General features: G+C 57.8%; 1 protein-coding gene across 2 annotated transcripts; it reads right to left on the bottom strand.

Moving 5' to 3' along the window:
- Nucleotides 1-2,265: 2,265 nt before the first annotated feature.
- Nucleotides 2,266-7,345, bottom strand: B3GNT7 (UDP-GlcNAc:betaGal beta-1,3-N-acetylglucosaminyltransferase 7). Of its 2 annotated transcripts, none has more exons than XM_069466216.1 (2): nucleotides 7,287-7,345; nucleotides 2,266-5,557 (listed from the first exon to the last, which is right to left on the bottom strand). In XM_069466216.1, the coding sequence occupies exons 1-2, from the start codon at nucleotides 7,295-7,297 to the stop codon at nucleotides 4,372-4,374; spliced, it is 1,197 nt and encodes a 398-aa protein (XP_069322317.1). In that variant the 5' UTR covers nucleotides 7,298-7,345; the 3' UTR covers nucleotides 2,266-4,371. The 2 variants fall into 2 exon arrangements, with proteins under 2 accessions (XP_069322317.1, XP_069322308.1); XM_069466207.1 differs by lacking the exon at nucleotides 7,287-7,345 and adding an exon at nucleotides 5,775-6,014.
- Nucleotides 7,346-17,163: the final 9,818 nt, after the last annotated feature.

The following is a 17,163-nucleotide window of genomic DNA, read 5'->3' on the forward strand; positions in this document are numbered from 1 at the left end:
ACTCGCATACAGATATAAAACTGAGCATATGTTAATTATTTTACTCACAGGAGGGGCGAGGCAGATGCTATAACCAGTTCAAAGGAGGTATCAAAAAGCACAAATTTATATGGAGTGAAGGAATTGAATTACAAATGGAGGCAAACTGGTTTTTCCAAGGGAAGGGGGAGTCAATGGAGCTCCACCTGACAAGACAGTTTGCAAAGCCCTCAGAACCGGCAGCTTAAAAAGAGGTGCAAAATAGCTCAAGCACAAAGAACTCCTCGAGGGCTGTGCTTTAGACCAGAGGTCCCCAACCTTTTTGGCTCCTGGGACAGTTTTCATGAAAGACAATTTTTCCACAGACTGGGTAGGGGGTGGGATGGCTTCGGGATGATTCAAGCGCATTACATTTATTATGCACTTTATTTCTATTACTATTACATTATAATATATAATGAAATAATTATACAACTCACCATAGGTTGGGGACCCCTGCTTTAGACAATGCATAGTGTTTCACTGGAACAGAAAAGTTTTTCTTCACAATAGTTTAAACAACGATTTGGGGAAATTTACTTCTTACAGTGCTAATAGTGCTGGGCTCCCCACCAAAACACCAAAATTTCAGTCACTCGTCGAACATAACATTTCCCCATTCCCTGGGCTTTTGGACAAAAATAACAAAACACATATTTGCTACTAAGTTACTATAAGCAAAAAAGGAGGCTGGAAGCTCTTGGGAAACAGTAAGGTGTGGGAGTTAGGAGCCAAGAGCACACAGTTCAGATCCTGCCTGTCACACAATAGCTGTGGGATCCTTCTCTTGGGGGCCTCCCTTTCTTTCTTTGCACTTGGTGCATAGCAGGATTCCAGAGGCTTCCCCCAGCTCCTTCTCAGTTTGGGTGCACAGAGCAAGTCACCTAAGAACAGGCTTTCTTTGAGAAGAGTAGAATTCTTTGAGTGGTCTCCTTTAGTTATGTAAATGTGGCCAAGGAGGCACCTATTGCCCCGAGGGAAGAGTGGAACAGGACTTATTCTAAGCCTGACAAAGACAGCCCCTTTTCAAGGCCCCTTGGAGTGCAGAGCTGTTTGCAGGGGAGAAGACCAACCATTTTGCAAAGCCAGGGCCTTTGAAGAGGAAAGAGTTAAGACTCATCCCTCCCAAACTACTCCCCCAAATCAGGCTGGGGACCTAACTACAATTATCTGTCTGGAAAGGCCTGGAAAATTGCTTCAGTAGGCCATGGAGAACCTGAGTGAGTTTGTGGTTCCCTAGCAGACTGTGTAGCTGACTGGGACCCACAGGACCCAGCACCCCTAGCATGCTGCTGCTCTTTGGGGACAGATCACTGAGCTTGTGAGGGTGACTGAGAGAAGGATAACTTTCTGAAGCACGGGCTCCACTGCAGCCTGTGCAGCAAGGGTAGCGCCTGCCTAAGAAACCACGGGCCTGTGCAGGCCTCGTGTTCAACAGTGCCACTGTGTGGAGAGAGAGAGGGAACAGCTGGAGATGACTGTTCAGACTTTCTAGAGCATTGGCCCCAAACTTTTTGACAACAGGGGCTAGTTTCATGGAAAACAATTTTTCCACAGCAGGTGTGGGGTGGGGGGCAGACACCTAACAGGCATCGCCCTGTGGGTTGGGGACCACAGTTCTAGAAAACACCCTTTGGACTAGGGAAACCCCTGAGGTTCTTGGTCAGTTTGAGAGTGGGTGGGGTCCAAGAGGATAACCTTGGATTTTTCTGCCAATAAGGGTACATGAGGGATTTGAGCAATCAATGAGAAAAATTAAAATGTAACCATATTTGCACTCTGAGTTACACTGATTACACATAAGTGCTTACCACAGTGCCAGGCATATCGAAAGAGCTCCATAAAATGGTAATTGTTACGTCATTACCAGGAAGCAAGACTGTAAAACCTGAATCTTCCAGAATGACCTTTGAATCCACTGGGCCCAGCTGGAGCCACCAGGAGTGAACGGAGGAAGGTTGCAGGGGCCTAAAAACCACTGGTCTCTTTGTGCCCTCAGATTGTCTGCACACATCCAGCACCCCTGCTCCTTGTCCCTGGACCCTCTGCTCTTAGGATCAGGTCCAAACACCCTCCTGAACCCAGAAGGCCTGAGAACAGCCCTGCCTGTCTCCCAGCCTCCCTTCCCTACTCTCAGATCAGAATGCACCCACCTCCCTCCCTCCAGCCCTCTGTATAAGCTGTTCCTTCTGCCTGGTCCTCCAGGGACAGCTGAACCCACTGCTGCCTCTGGGCCTCCACCTGGGCCTATGTTCAGTAGCCCTTCCACCTCTGTCTCCTGGGTGTCCCTTGGCTGTCCCCTTCATCACTGGACTGTGACCTCTGGGGAAACAGAGGGCCCAGGCCCCTCTGCTGTCTGTAGCCCATGGCAGGGCCTGGCTTCTGTGGGTGAGTGATAAACAAACGGGGCCCCTCAGAAGCGCCCTGCACTTGGTTTCATGCTCTCCTATTGTAATCTTAAAATTCTTAATACCTTTTTAGAATCAGGGTCCTGCATTTTCATTTTGCACTGAGCTCTGCAAATTATGTCAACTAAGAGGCAACTGTGGGAAGACTGTGCTGGGGAGGGGAAAATAGCAGCAGCATCATCCCCTCCTTCTTCCCCAGGGCTTGGACCAGGCAGCTGGGCCCAGGATGGGCGTGCTCCCGACCCACCTCTGGGATGCCCCTGAGCTGGGTGCATGCAGGGACCAGCTGGCTTGCTCACTGCCACCCCAGTGATGCTCAGCCAGGGGTAGCTGCCCACCCCCCACCGGAGGTAAGCAGCTCAGGCCAAGGGCCCTGGCACAGGACAGTAACCCCCACCCCCAGGGAGGCTGTTTTCAATGCTTCCAAGTTGACTGCAAGGGAAGTCAGGGAGCCCACCAACCCCTGTAGCACCCCACAGAATCCCACCCACTGAAATATTAGCCTTGTGGCCAACTCTGGCCTTGTCCTTGGCAGGGGTGGGAAGGCATCGGTCCATGCTTGAGCCAGAGCTCAGCTGTCCACCAGCACACAGGCAGCAGCTGGGTACCCTGTTAGCTCACAGATCTCTCTTGCCATACCCCTGTCCCCACTGTAATCCTAGCACTCACCTCCCTCTCAGTCCCTTCAAGGCGTCCTTTTGCACCCACCAGCCAAGAACAAGGAACAAGCTGTGTCTTCAGAAACCTCTGGCAACCGGGGCCCCAGGCAGGGCCTCTGATGGAGCTGGCAACAGGAAGTTTCACACCAGAAAAAAAACCAGTCCCATTTTATTGAGAAAATAGTCGATCCCTCTGTCCTTACCAGGTGACTCCAGCCTGAGGTAGGAGGTGGCATCTTTCTGCACCCACCCCATGGGCCCCGATCCATCCCTTCACAGGGGCAAATGCTGGTCTGTCAGACTCTGGAGAAGCGGGTAGGCAGGCTCCGGAGAGGGCTGTCAAGGGCCCGGGTGCCGGGGGCGGCTGGAGTGAGGGAGAGGAAGGGGTGGGCCGGGAGAACACCATCACCTCCTGAGGCCTGGAGCCTTCTCCCTCCAAATTCTTCATAAATAAAACTTCACAGTAATAGAGGAATGTCCACTTCCAGGGCCAAGCTGGCTGCTGTCCAGTCAGGGAGCCAGGCCTCGGTAGGGCTGCAGGAGGGACCTTGGCTCCGGCTGGGATCGGACAGCATCGGGATGTCGGGGGCCAGGGGCGCCACTCTTTTGCCCTGTGTCGGGGGGGTGGGGGTCGGGGTGGGATGGGTGACCCACGTGGAGGTTCTGAGGAGCGCTGAGGTAGTTAGAGTGGCTGGTTGCGCTTCCAGACCTTAGAGGACGCAGCTAGGAGTGCAGCCCCCAGGAACAGAGAGCCTGCTGAGGTGCCCTTGAGACTCCGGGACATGGACTGCAGGGGACACCTGTGAGCCTGCACAGGGTTGAGCTTCTCCTGAAAGGGCCACTTGGTCCCTGGGGAGACTGAGGCATTTCACAGAGGGAGACTCTTCCCTGTGAAGACAAGGGCAGCCCCAGACCCCCGGGCCAGGCCTAGCCTGGGTACCTGAGCACAGGGTTCCTTCAGAGGCCACCAGGGCCTCACACTGGGTCAGAGGGAGCCAGGCAACAGACCCTGGTCAGGAGGGCTGCCAGGGCCCATGTCCTCACTCCTTGGCGGACCTCCGGCTGGCAGCTCCAACCGTTCCTGGGCCTCGATTTCTGGAAAGTATCTGCACAGAGAGGCCCGTCTCTGGCTACCTGCACCCCACCACACCCAGTGGCACGTAGGCCCCAACCCCTCCGCCGCCCTGCAGGGACTAAAGGCTATGCCTGGGCACTGCGGCTTCAGCCCTAATACCCTGGGGACTCAGAAGTGCGTGCCCTGGCCTGTCCTGCTGGCCTGGCCGGTGTCAGAGTACCTGGAGCTTGCGGGAACAGGTGAGGTTGCTGTGCACCAGCCCCCACATGGCCAGCAGCTCGGGGGGCATCAGCTTGTGCACAACGAGCATGGAGCGGAAAAAGCACGGCTCCTTGTTCATGCGGCTGTTGCGGTTCCGAGAGATGCCAAAAGTCTTGAAGCCCTCGTGGGCCGTGGGCCGCACGCCCAACACCTCCAGGCACATGCCCAGGAAGACATCGTCGATGGGGTAGAGCTCTACGGCTTCACAGGCGTGGTGCAGGCGCCGGGCCAGGCCGCCGGCCATGAGGAAGCCACCTCCACCTGCATAGGGCGGGTAGCTGACCTTGCCGTACAGGGCCCCGGGGATGTAGTACTTGTTATCCTTCCTGCGGATGGGCCGAGCGTGCTGCAGGACATCACCCACGAACAGGTTTTCCTGTGGCTGCCGGTCAGCCAGAAATTCAAGCAGGTTGGTGGGGTTGACAAACACGTCATCGTCACCTTTGAAGACGAAGGGCACGTTGGGGCAGTAGATGTCAAGCCACTTGAGGAAGTGGATCTCCTTGAGGGTCAAGTTGAAGAAGGTGTCGAGAAAGTCCCACTGCAGGATGTCTCCGTAGAGGCGGTCCTCATAGGCCAGCAGCTGCTGGTAGTGGGTCCGCTCCTCCTGCTTGGAGGCCGTGCCCAGCAGGAACAGCGTGCGCACGGCGCCCCGGCCCGCGCCTGCTGACTCCTGCTCGTGGCCCCAGGTCTGGCGGATGGCCTCTCGGCGGTCGTGCTGTGTGATGACTGACTTGACAACCACCAGCAGGTAGACATCGTCCCTGCACTTCTCTGGGTGGTTCAGCAGCATGGGGAAGTATCGGCAGTGACGATACAAGAGAAACTGCTGGAATTGCGGCTCCAGGCTCTGGAACCAGGGCTGGTGGGTCAAGTTGATATTGGCTGAGCAGTTAGTGGTGGTCACGTCCCAGGCCTGGGGACCCCGAGAGGCTGTGGGAGTGGGGGTGGCCACATCCTTCTCATTCTTCCAGAAGCTGTTGGAGTTCAGCAACTGTCCGCTGCCCTTCTGTGGCTCGGGGGTGGGAGGCGGGGGCTCCTGCAGAAACTGACTGGGGGTCAGACTGCGCTGGAACACCGTCACGGCCACAAGCAGGGCCAGGGCCAGGCACACACTCCTGTAGATGGTTTTCTTCCTATGGGAGGAGAGAGGGGAACAGTACAGATGAAAGGATGAGCCCAGGACTCTCCTAGCTGCCCTCCTACGGAGGCTGGCTGGTCCCAGATGGGCAAGACCACCTGGGGCACAGATTCAAGTCCCAGAGCCCCTGAGTAGCCAGAGGAGGGTCCTGCTTCCCCCTCCACTCTGACCCCCTCCCAAGGAGCACTGTGGAATCAGGCCCTGCCACTTACATGCTGAATGACTTAGAGTGGGTCTCGACCTCTCCAAGCTGAGATTTCTTCCCCGGAGTGAGGCTAAAACACAGGACTGGAGTGCTATATAAAGCACCAAGCAGGCAGTGGGCACCAGTCACCTCACCCAGAGGACCTTTGGTGGACACCTCTGCCCTGCTCCCCGCCCCTGGCACCTTACTGGCTTTCATTTCCCTGTATAACCCCAGTAACTGCAGGCAGCATTATCATTAGGTGACTGAGCCAGGGTCACTGGGAGGGGCAGAGGCGGGGCCCTCTCTACAGTCAGCAACACCGCCGTGGGGAGTGACTGGAGCTCAGGACCTGAGCCTGTCCTCTTCCCTCATGTCCATGTGACCCAGCAAGCTGCCCTATGGTTGAGAGAGGCCTACAAATGGAGTGGGCACCTGCCAGATGACCCCTGCCCCTCACCACTACCTTAACACCCTCCCACCACTTAACATCACAAAAGGACACATCGGGTCAGGCTCCACTGCCCTGGGAGGGGACACATTCAGAGCCCCAGCTCTCAGGGAGCCTCTTGGCCCCGGTATCCACCCCACACCCATTGCAGAAGCAGAAATTAGAGCTCTTTGCTGGGAGCACTGCCGGCCCAGCCCTCCTCCGGCAGGACCCCTCTCCTCAGCTCACTCTCTGGGAGCTGCAGTCTCCCCTGTGAAGACAGGGGCTGAGAGCTCCCGGGAAAAGGCAGGTCAGCAGAGTGGCCTTTGAGGGCCCAGGGCTGGCCTAGCAGGGAGATGGCGCTGACCTCCAAGCCAGGAGGAGCAGGGTGGCAGGGAGACAGGGAGCCCAGGGAGACGTGTGGGGTGGCCTCAGCCTGGCGGATGGCAGGTCCAGGCACCCAGGGTGAATGCCGGCTGAGCCCCACAGTGACATTTTTTCTAAGGGGTCCTAAGGTTTCCTGGGCAGGGGCTGCAGGAAGTCAGGGTGACCTCAGGTATGCGCTGGGGGTGTGACCCAAGGCCCGACCCTCCCAGGGAGGGGAGCTGAGTACCCCGGATCTAGCCCTCCAGCCCTGGGGGGTCCAGAGAAGTCTCTTGCCCCAGTTTGGGAGGCCAGGCCCAGGAAGGTGGGGGGGTGCCCCCCGGGGGCTGCAGGCGCGCTCCACCTGCGCTTGCCCACTCCATTTGCAAGAGAAAAGCCCCGCAGGGGGAGAGGGGCCGGGGCTGGCGGAAGTCTGAGCTCCGGGGAAGTAGAGCCCCAGGGGAGGGGAGAGGGTCGCCCGGCACAGGAGGCCCCCAGGGGTCCGAGAGTTCGGCCGGAATGGGGTTGGTACGCGGCTGCCGGAGAGACCTCGAGTCCCCGCCGCCGGGTCCTGGAGCGGAATCCGGGGGCGGCGGGGCCGGGGCTGGAGAGCGAGCCCAGCCCGCCGCGAGGCATCTCCTGCGGCCGCCGCGCGAGCCCGTCCGGCCCGGGAAACTGAGGCCGGTCCCGCACACCGGGCATCTCCGTCCCGTCCCGGCCCCCTCCGGCCCCCGGCCCCCCACTCACCACAGAGACATGGCGGCCCGGGCCGGCGGCGGAGCGGGGCGCGCGGCTCGCAGCTCTGGGGCCGCGGCTCTGGACGGCCGGCGGGCGGGCGGGCGGGGGCGGAGGCCGGGCCGCGCCCCCGCCGCCACTTTCCTCTTCCCGGCGGCGGGAGGAGGGGCCGACAGGGGCGGCGGCGGCCCAGGTGCCTTAACCCCTTCGGCGCCCCCGGCCCTGCCAGCGGCCGACGGCCGGGACCACCCCATTTCTCCGAGGCGCCACCCGCGGCTCCGTCGGCCAGCCGGGCGCGACCGCGAGCGGCCGAGGCGGGACTTCGGAGACCACGAGGGTCGCCTCCAACCCCGGGAACGCCTGTCCCCTGCGGAGCCTCCCCGGGGGCGCGGGCCCCTCCCGGACGCGTGCTTAGCCTGGACACCCGTTCACCCTCCACGCCCCGCGGGGCGCCCCAGGCCCCGCCATTTCCCTCTGGGCCCATTCCGGACTTTTTCTTGGGGGCCGCAGGCAGACAGCGGACAGGGGTTCCTTCTTCCCCTCTGCTTCTTTCCCTTTTCCCCTCCCCAGGCAGACCCCACGACGACCACCACCACCAGGCCACTAGGAGAAGAGGCTGGAGGAGGATAGGCTCCCCGTTAGGACCCCGGCCCAGGCCGTGTCTCTGGAAGCCGCCTCTGTACCCCTGGGCTGTCCCCTCCCCACCTCTGGGGTCCCCCCTCCCGCTGAGGGCTCCCCAGCACCTCCAAGGGAAGGTCTGTTTGCCCAGCCTGTTTGTCTGCCTCAGCCCCATCTTCCTTTTCATCCACCAAAAAATATTTCATTTAAAGCCCTTTTTGTCCCCAAGCCTTTATTAATCTGCTGGTGTGTGCCAGGTCCACCTACTGTGGGGAGTGGGCTGCACCTGGACATGGAACATGGAGGGGGCACCCTTGACTCAACCAGGGTCCCATCCAGGGGACTGTGAGTCTCTCCAACAGGTAAAAGCCTTCACTCGTCCTGCTGTCACTCAGGTTGTTTGTTCTGGTCTTGTTCCGCATTGAAGTCACAGTGCTGAGCATACAGAAGGACCTAAAAAAAATGCCCAAGGAGTTGAAAGAGAAGCATCTTATGGTCCAATCATAACAGCTAACCCATTCACCGAGTGGTTACAATATGCCAAGCCTGATTCTAGGTCCGTGCATGAATGACTCGTGTAATCCTAGAGGCGCGTACTATTATTATTCCTGCCTTACAAAGGAGGAAATGGAGGTGTAGAGGGGACAGCCCAGTGAGCTCAGTGCGAAACTAGCCCATGGTTGGCCAGCAAATCCAAGAGGCCTGCCTGGTGCGGAGGTGGGCCCTGGGCCCTTCCTCAAGCCCTTTTCCCAGGGACAGCTGTGACAGGGAGCCACCTTCCTGCCCTGGGGCACACAGGGTGGGCAGGAGGCCCCAGCTGGGCCCTAAGCTCCTGAGCAGGAAGTGAGGAGCCCCTTCAGCCCTTTCCTTAGGTTTGAGGGCCCCTCGGAGGGGAAGAAAAACTTAAGGTGCAATAGAATGTTCTGGGATGTTGTAAGCACCAATCAGGGAATGTGAAGGGCCTTCCAGTCAGAATTCCTGAGGAGAACCCTGGGGCCAGAGCCCTTTGCAATGGCCCTCCTGAAGTCCCAGAGCAGGCAGGAGGCCTGACCTGCAGCCCAAAGCCCCTGCTGGCCTGGCTGCCTGCCACTGAGGGCCACCCACAGCCCGTGCGGCTCCCACTGTCCCCTCCATCCCAGCTGGTCCTTGGACACTCATCCTCACGCTTCACTCCACTGCCCAGGCTTCTGCAGTGGGGCCTTGAGGAAGGGCTATGGAGGCCCCCCAGGCTCTGCTCGAGGGGCCCTGCTGAGAAGAGCCCACCTGGCCTCACCACTGACCTCTCACCTGAGTGCTGCGGGGTCTCCTCAGGTGCCTGGTGAGGGACAGACACAGCTGTCCCTAGGAAGGGGTTTTGAGCCTGTGTTTAGGGACTGGAAGGGTGGGGGTTGGGTCAGGGCCCTGCATTTCCTGGATGTCACTAGGGGCAGGTGGCTTGCCCCCTTGAGACCTCAGTTTCCTGCCAACACAGGGTTATGTGAGATGACGCACGCGAAGTGCACACACCAGTGTCCCCTTCGCGGTGAGCATCGTGGCCGGCTGCTGATAATATTATCATCAGTATTTGTCCCACCCCACCGGGCCCCAGAACTACAAGGGCTCAGGGAGGTGGTGATGGAAGGGAGCTGCCAAGGTCAGGGAGTGTTTGCCAGTGGAATCTGGTCAATTGAGATGAACAGGTTGTCATCGTGGAATCATCTGATCTGTGCCGAGGTAGAACTCAGAATGGGAAAATGAATGACAACGTGAGTCCCCGGTGGTGGGTCAGGGTGGGGAGTGTGGAGGCCTGGCCAGGCTCTGGCTGGCACAGTGGCCCCCCACCGCCACCCCATCCAGCCGGTGCCACGTGTCCCAGCCCCTGAGGGCAGAGCCCCAGCAGATTCCTGGGGGTGGTCTCCAGACACAGCCGGGAAGGTTGAGCAAGGCCAGCAGGAAGGATGGTCAGTCTGTGTGGGATCCGCCCCTGCCCCCCACGCCCGTGCTGCTGGCGGGGCCCAGAGTGGGTGGAAGTTACAGATCAGGAGATCACAGATCGGAGGTTGGAGGGGGCTGGGATGGATGAGCTAGCTGGGTAGACTGCAGGAGGTGGGTTCTGTGTCACTCTCTGAGCACCTCAGGTTGCTGCCCTGGAAGGGGGAACTCAATGAGCTGGGATGTGGGAGGACACCAAAAAGTACCCCCTTCCCCCACCTTGCCCCTGCCCACCCCCTCAACCCTGCTGGTAACCACCGAGGCCCAGGCTTTGACCCAGGGGCAAGGGCCTGCAGAGACCTGGGCGGGTGGTGGGGCGGGGAGTCCCCTGACCAGCCGGAGGTTGCACTGGGACAAGGGTGGGGGCTGACTTGGGACACCTGCAAGCAGACTATGAGGAACTGCTGAGCACCTTGCAGAGAGGCGGCCGTCCTCAGAGGGGGAGAGCAGTGCTGGCTGTAATCACTTCGGCACCACTGTGGGACGCTCATGAGCGTGTGCATTAATTTTAGTGTTTGAAGGACCCTGAGCAGAAGTCTACACTCCAGGGGCGGCCACAGCCAGTGCTTCAAATGTGGCTGTCTACACTTGCAGCAGAGGGTCTGTGAATTAGCACTGAAGGGTCCGAGGTCATTGTTCTTTAGGGAAAGGAGTGTCGCTGGAGATACGTGCCTGGCGAGAAACACTGCAAGTCCCCTCTGCCTGTGCCTGAATGAGCCCAGCAACCCAGCAGGGCAGCCCTGGGTCTACAACTTTCTCTAGTGGTCCTGGGCCCTCCCACATAATAATCTGACTGGAGTCCATGGTCAGCATGTCCTTGAATTCGCCCTGAGAGATTTCCTGAAAGAGCAGAGTGCGGCTGTCCCCGAGCGTGTGGCAGAGGTGGGATGTCTGTTTTTGTGCTTTGTGCTAAAGGCTGTTTTCAGGGAGGTGGAGACTTGACTTCGTTGTAACATATCACCTGACGAGGAAGTGTGGGAATGAGACCCACCATTCTCAACTACCTCTCAACTACTGCTGGCCCTCCGAGGCCACCAGTATCCCCTGCAGAGAACCCAGCCCACCGTGCTGGGCAGCGCTGGAAGTCAAGGAAGGCACTGCGCAAACTGGTGCTGGGGCAGAGACAGGGCAGGGCCTGGAGCCAGGGAAACGGGTGGAGAATGCAAGGGGGGATGAGCTCTCCCTTTAAGGGGTGGGAGGAGGGTCTGGGGAGAAGGAAGGACCATGGCTTCACAGCCTGGGTGGGCTGGTTTGGAGTCTGGGAAGTCCCCTCACCCAAGGGAAGACTGGACCCAAAGGAAGGCCAGATCGCAAGGAGCTGAGCTGAAAATGGGAGGAAGTTACAACAGGCTCCATGCAGGTCCTTATACAAGCGACAGGCTGGCAGCATCCAGCATCCAGTTGCAGAGAACCCTGAGAACAACGACCAAGAAGACAGCATTGCCCAAGCAGGGAAGGTGTTTTAAAATGCTGATTCCAAGGCCTGCCTTTGAGAAGCTGCGGAGCCGGGGAGACTGTATTCCCTCAAGGTTTCCCGGCGATTCTGATATGTAGGCAGGTTTGGGAACCACTGGTCTCAAGCACTCCAGCTCCAGCTCTCTTGGTCGGCCTCGAGCAAGGGCCAGAGGAGGGACACGTCTTCCTGTGAGCCTGGGAGGAAGAGGACAGATGGGGAAGCAGGTCTGGAGGAAATTGGGGCCAGAGTGTGGGAGAGTTGGGGAAGTTCAACTTTCGCACAGAAGTAAGTGACAGCTGAGGAAGCAGAAGTGGGTTTAGGAACTTGAGAAGAGTGGGAGAGGGGTCACAGGCCCCATGTGGGATCGGAGACAGTCAGGGAGGGACAGAGAGGCATGTGGAGGGCCAGACAAAGGGTGAGTCTGGCACCCTGAAGATCCAGGTGTGTGGCTCAAGACAGGGGTGGCCCAGGACTCTTCTGGTTACGAGTGACAGCAACCCAACTCATAGTAGCTCAAGCAAAAGGAATTTGTTAGCTCGTGTAACAGGACCCCCCCCCCCCCAGCTGCCCATCCCTGACGCTTTCCACAGGCTTCTTCCATGAGGTGTAGGAGAAAGACAGGCTTATTGGTGGCCTCAGGCACTTATCACCTTGTCTGGGGACCCCAGAGGAAAGTGAGGTTTTTTTCCCTCTCTCAGCCTCCATATGTGAAATTCCAGGGAAGGACTCTCACTGGTCTCACTTCAGTCATGTCCCCAAACCTGGGTCAGTGATCACGTCTCGGGAGATTGGGGTACCATGATTGGCCAGATCTGGCTCATATACCCCTTTCTGTGGTTGAGGCAGGGTCCTGAGATTAGCAGCCCCGAGGGAACAGTCTAGAAGGGCAGATCCCTCCAAGAAAGCTGCTGTTATCAAGAAAACCCAGCACCAGAGGATCACTCAGCAGCCACAGAGATGGGGCCAGGCCTCCCACTCAGGCCAAGTCCCTGGGACTCTCAAGTCATCCTCCAAAACCCCTCAGGCTGAGAGCCGCAGAAGGCAGAAGAAAGGGATGGTACGATGTGGGAAATGGCTCCACGTTTTCCTGACCAGCCCTTCTTTCTGGGGTGGGGAGGAGCCCCCAGGCTGGTCAGCGGGCGGTGGGCACAGCTCCTTCTGGGCTGGGCAGCTCTCTGGCCTCTCCTGTGCCTGGGCACTCGCCGGCTGTCTGGGGGCAGCCGAGGCCACCCATAGCTTTGTGGGCAGGGGAGCCAGTCAGGTGGGGCGGAGCTAGGCCGCCAGAGAGGGAAGCCGGAGTTCCAAGAGGCCCAGGAACAGAAGTCCCGCAGAGAGGGCTCGGAAGGCATGGAAGGAACAGGCAGTGGGCTGCACCCCAGACCCTGCTGGCAGGGGTGTTGGTGGCCACACTCATGTAGACACACACATACACAACCAAATGCACACTCACACCCAGACACACGCACAGAATCACACAGGCATACGTGCAACCCAGACCCAGACGCATAAACACATACACCCAGGGACATGCATACACATAGACACACACACACACATTCAGATACAAACAACACCTGTCGGCCAGACACACAGACACACTCACACAGCAGTATGCACAGGACACACACAACAGTCATACATACACACTCATACACACCTGAGATACATGCGCGCGCACACACACACACCCATCCCCCCGCCCCCACACACACCCATGGCCTTTCCAGATGGGAGGGACCTCCCTCGCCCAGCTCATCGGCTACCAGTGAAACCCCATCTGGCAGGCCCTTGGGAGTAGCCCAGGACCAGGCAAGTCCTTCTTGCATCCATGAACAGCCTGCTTTGATCCTTCCCCAGGTCCTCAAGTCTGTGCCCACCTCAACCTCCAGGGCCCTCTGGGCATTCCCCACAGCCCTGGAACGCTGCCTGTGTCTGCCCCTCCGCCAGCAGCCCCGGCCTTCTCTCTCTCACCACGATCCGGCTTCATTCTGCTACAATGGGCTGCCCCCACCCCTTCTTTTAGATAGAGTGAACTCCTGCTCATCTCTCAAAACCCATCTCAAATGACCCCTCCCTTGAAGTAGGTGCTCCGTCCCTTGGCTGGCATCACCCTGCACGAGTCCTGTCTGTCCCTCGTCCACCTATCCCACCACACGGGAACAACTGAGAGCAGGGACGGGGCTTTCCGTTTTCCTGGTTGGCAGCACGTGGGATGGGTGGCACTGATGCCTGTTGGTTGAACAGCTGAGGGAATGAATTGCCAGCATTGGCCACCTGGTGGAGACCGTGGCAGGGAGGAGGGGCAGTCTTGCCACGGCCATACTCAGAGGATGACAGGGTGTGCCCACCCCAGGCGGCCTTGGACAGCCCAGGCAGACCTGCAAGCCCCAGCCCCAGCCCCAGCACACACGCTCAGACTCACACTGCCATACACTGACACGCGGGTGGGCACTGTGCCCCTCGTCCTGGACAGCTGGGCCCAGGCTGCACCCTCCCCCCAGGCCACCAATGACTCACATCCCGCCCGCCAGGCAGCCAGCGCTGGTACACACAGCTTCCTTTCAGCCCCTCGGCCTCAAACACTAGCTTAGTCTTCCCTCCCTGGCACCCCCTTCCCGCTGAGCCGGCCTACCCTCCCAGGCTGGCAGCGCGGCCCCACGCTGAGGCCACACCGAGGCCTCCTTCCTCTCCAGGGCACAGGGCTCCCTGTCTCTCGTCACCCGGCTCCTGTCCAAGCCACCCTGAATGGCTGCCTTTTCATGGGCGAGAGCCTGGCCAGGTGTGTCTGGGCAGCCCTGCTCCCACCATGCCCTGCTGCCTGGAGAGAGTCCACTGAGGGGTGGGCTGGAGAGCTGGAGGGACCCAAAGTGATTCCAGAAGTCCTTCCCAGGCCCTGGTCAAAGGCGTCCTCACACATGGGGACTCCTCTTCACACACGTCCTTCTGTCTGCCTCCCTGGCAACCCTAAATAGCCTGGCCAGACACAGGTTTTTATGAGCCCCATTTTACAGAGGAGAAAACTGAGGCTCAGAGAAAAGTCAGCCAGCTGGTGGGTGGTGGGGTTAATAATGCGGCCTCGTGGGCACCTGTAGCAGGGTGCACAGGTGGGCACCACACGACGATGATCACATGTCAGTGCTGGGGTTTGTACGCAGCACCCCTCCCCTTCTTTTAGTGGAGACCTCACTAGTCTCTGGGGTGTCCTCTCGACCAGGCTGGACCGCTGGGAGGACCTTACACCCCTCCCGCCCCAACGAGACGGGCCTGCGACCTGAGCCGGGCCAATCAGGGCTCTTCCCTGATTTCCAAAGTGGAACTGGTCTCCGATCATCAGGCTTTTGAGGGTGTGACTGAACATGCTGGGGAAAAGTGCCCCACACCGCGGGGAAAGAATAGAACACACAACGCGAAACAGAGAAACGGGAGTCTGAACAGGGCTGGAATCCTGCGGTGGACACATTCATGCCCATCCTCAAAGATGCCCACACCCCAATCCCTGGAACCTCTGACGATGTTAGGTTACAGGGCAAAAGGGCCTTTGCCCATGTAAGTAAGGCCACGAACCTTAAAATTGGGAGATTATTCTGAATTATCCAAGTGGGTGCAGTCTAATCACACGAGCCCCTAAAAGCAAGGAACTTTCTCTGGCTGGAAGCAGAAGAGATGCAGCAAAAGGGAAAGTCAGAGAAATCCCAAGCACAAGAAGGCTTCGGCTGCCTTTACTGGTTCTGAAACGTAGGGAGAACATGCTGTCCGGAGACCAGAGAGAGGCCCCGAGGAGCCAAGGGCAGCCCCCAGCCGACACCAGCAAGGGAACAGGAAGCTTTAGTCCTACAACCTCAAAGAACTGGATTCCGCCAGCACCCAGGGAGCCTGGGAGCGGGTCTCCTGGGACTCCCAGTAAGCGCCTAGCTGGCAGATCCGTTATAACTAGCCAAGCCAACCTAGACTTCTGACCTGCCGAAACTGGGAGGTGACAAACATGTGCTGTTTTAAGCTGCTGTGTTTGTGGCGATTTGGTACAGCAGCACTAGAGGCTACCGTAGGTCCCGAGAACTGGTGACACCCTGCCTCCCCTGGTTTGGTTCCAGCAGCCAATAATTTTTCATTTGTGGTTTTTGTCAACAACTAAAGATTCCAGACTGATGCTGTTATTGTGATCTGTCTCGTTCTCTGTCTCCCACAAACAGCCTGTCCTCACAGCCAGGGAGGAGACAGGGGCTCCCAGCACTGGGGGACAGCTCTTTGTCCCAGCCACCACCGCACAGCCTGAGCACAGCAAAGGCTGTGGGAGGGACAAGCCCTCTTGGAGCCTTTGAAGCTTCGATGTGGTTCCTCCAGAAGGCCCAGACCTGCCCCTTCCTCACCAAGACGGACCCCTCCCTCAGCCCCAGCAAGTGTGAGCTCACTGGGGAGGGAGCCAGCGCCTGGGAGCCGGGAGAAGCGACTGGTCTGAGAAGGCGCTATGGTGGCTTGGTCAAAGCGTGCAAAGGTCAGCAGGGTCAACAGACAGAAAATCATGAGGAGGAAGATTGGCAGACGACAGGACAGAAAAGGCTGGTGTCTTCACCGCGTGCAGAGATCCCTGGACAGAAAAACAAGAAAACCCCAGGGGAGAAATGGGGCCGTGAGCTCACAGAGATGTAAAGCCAGCTCACAGACAGGTGAGGGGAATCAAGAGGAGGTAGAAAGGAAGGAAGGGGTTGGGGGAAGGGGCTGGGGGAAGGGGAGAGAAAGGAAAGGAGAGAAACTCGATCTGCACGATGGCGGGACGCAGCATCCCAGCCCTGGTCGTCCTCCCGCCCCAGACCTGCCTCCTTCTGGGCCATCTCAAGGCACCTTCAGCTCTTCTTCAGCACCCTGGAGCCATGGCCCCCCCCCCCCCCCCCGCCCCGCCCCGTCTCTAGTCTTCCCATGTCGAGGGCCTTTGCTCCGCCCTTCAAGAGCACTGATTGAACGACGAGGGCGTACAGGCCTAGTGCCAGGCGCTGGGATGGCATGAACGGTTCTTAGATACAATACTGAAAGCATGGCTCATAAATGAGCAAAATATGTAAACTAGACACCATCAAAATTAAGGACTTTTGCTCCTTGAAAGACATTTGGAAAAGAATGAAACGATAAGCCACAGACTGGGAGACACTATTTGCAAAGCACACGTCTGATAAAGGACCAGTGTGAAAAATATATAAATAACTCTCAAATGTAATAAGAAAACAAACAACCCTATGGAAAAAATGAGCAAAAGATTTGAACGGACATCTCACCACAGAAGATATTTGGATGGCAAATGCTCACGTGAAAAGATGCCCAACATCCTTAGTCATTAGGGAAATCTGAATTAAAACCCCGGTGAGAAACCAGTACACATGTATTAGAGGATCTGAATTAAAAAGCCTGACCATATCAAGTGTTGACAAGGAGGTGGAGCAACTAGAACTCCCACACACTGCTGGTGGGAATGTACGCCAACTGTGGAGACCAGCTGGACAGTTTCTCAATAAGTTAAACATACAGTTAACACGTGATCCGGCCATTCTACTCCTAAGTATTTGCCAAAGACAAACAAAATGCATGTCCACACAAAGGTGTGTACGTCAATGTTCATAGCAGCTTCATTTGTAGTAGCCAAATACACTGACGGGGCACATCTGTACAGCGGAATACTACTCGTAAGGAAAACGACTAAGTCATTGGCCCATGCCACAACAGGGATGACCTTGAAATAATTATTCTGAATGAAAGAAGCCAGACAAAAATGAGTACCCACTGCATGATTATATGATATGTATAAAATTGTAGAAAACGCAAATCTATCATGCCAGAAAGATGAGAGAGCTGGGA

This window comes from Eulemur rufifrons, chromosome 1, assembly GCF_041146395.1.
Source record: "Eulemur rufifrons isolate Redbay chromosome 1, OSU_ERuf_1, whole genome shotgun sequence".
NCBI lineage: Eukaryota > Metazoa > Chordata > Mammalia > Primates > Lemuridae > Eulemur > Eulemur rufifrons.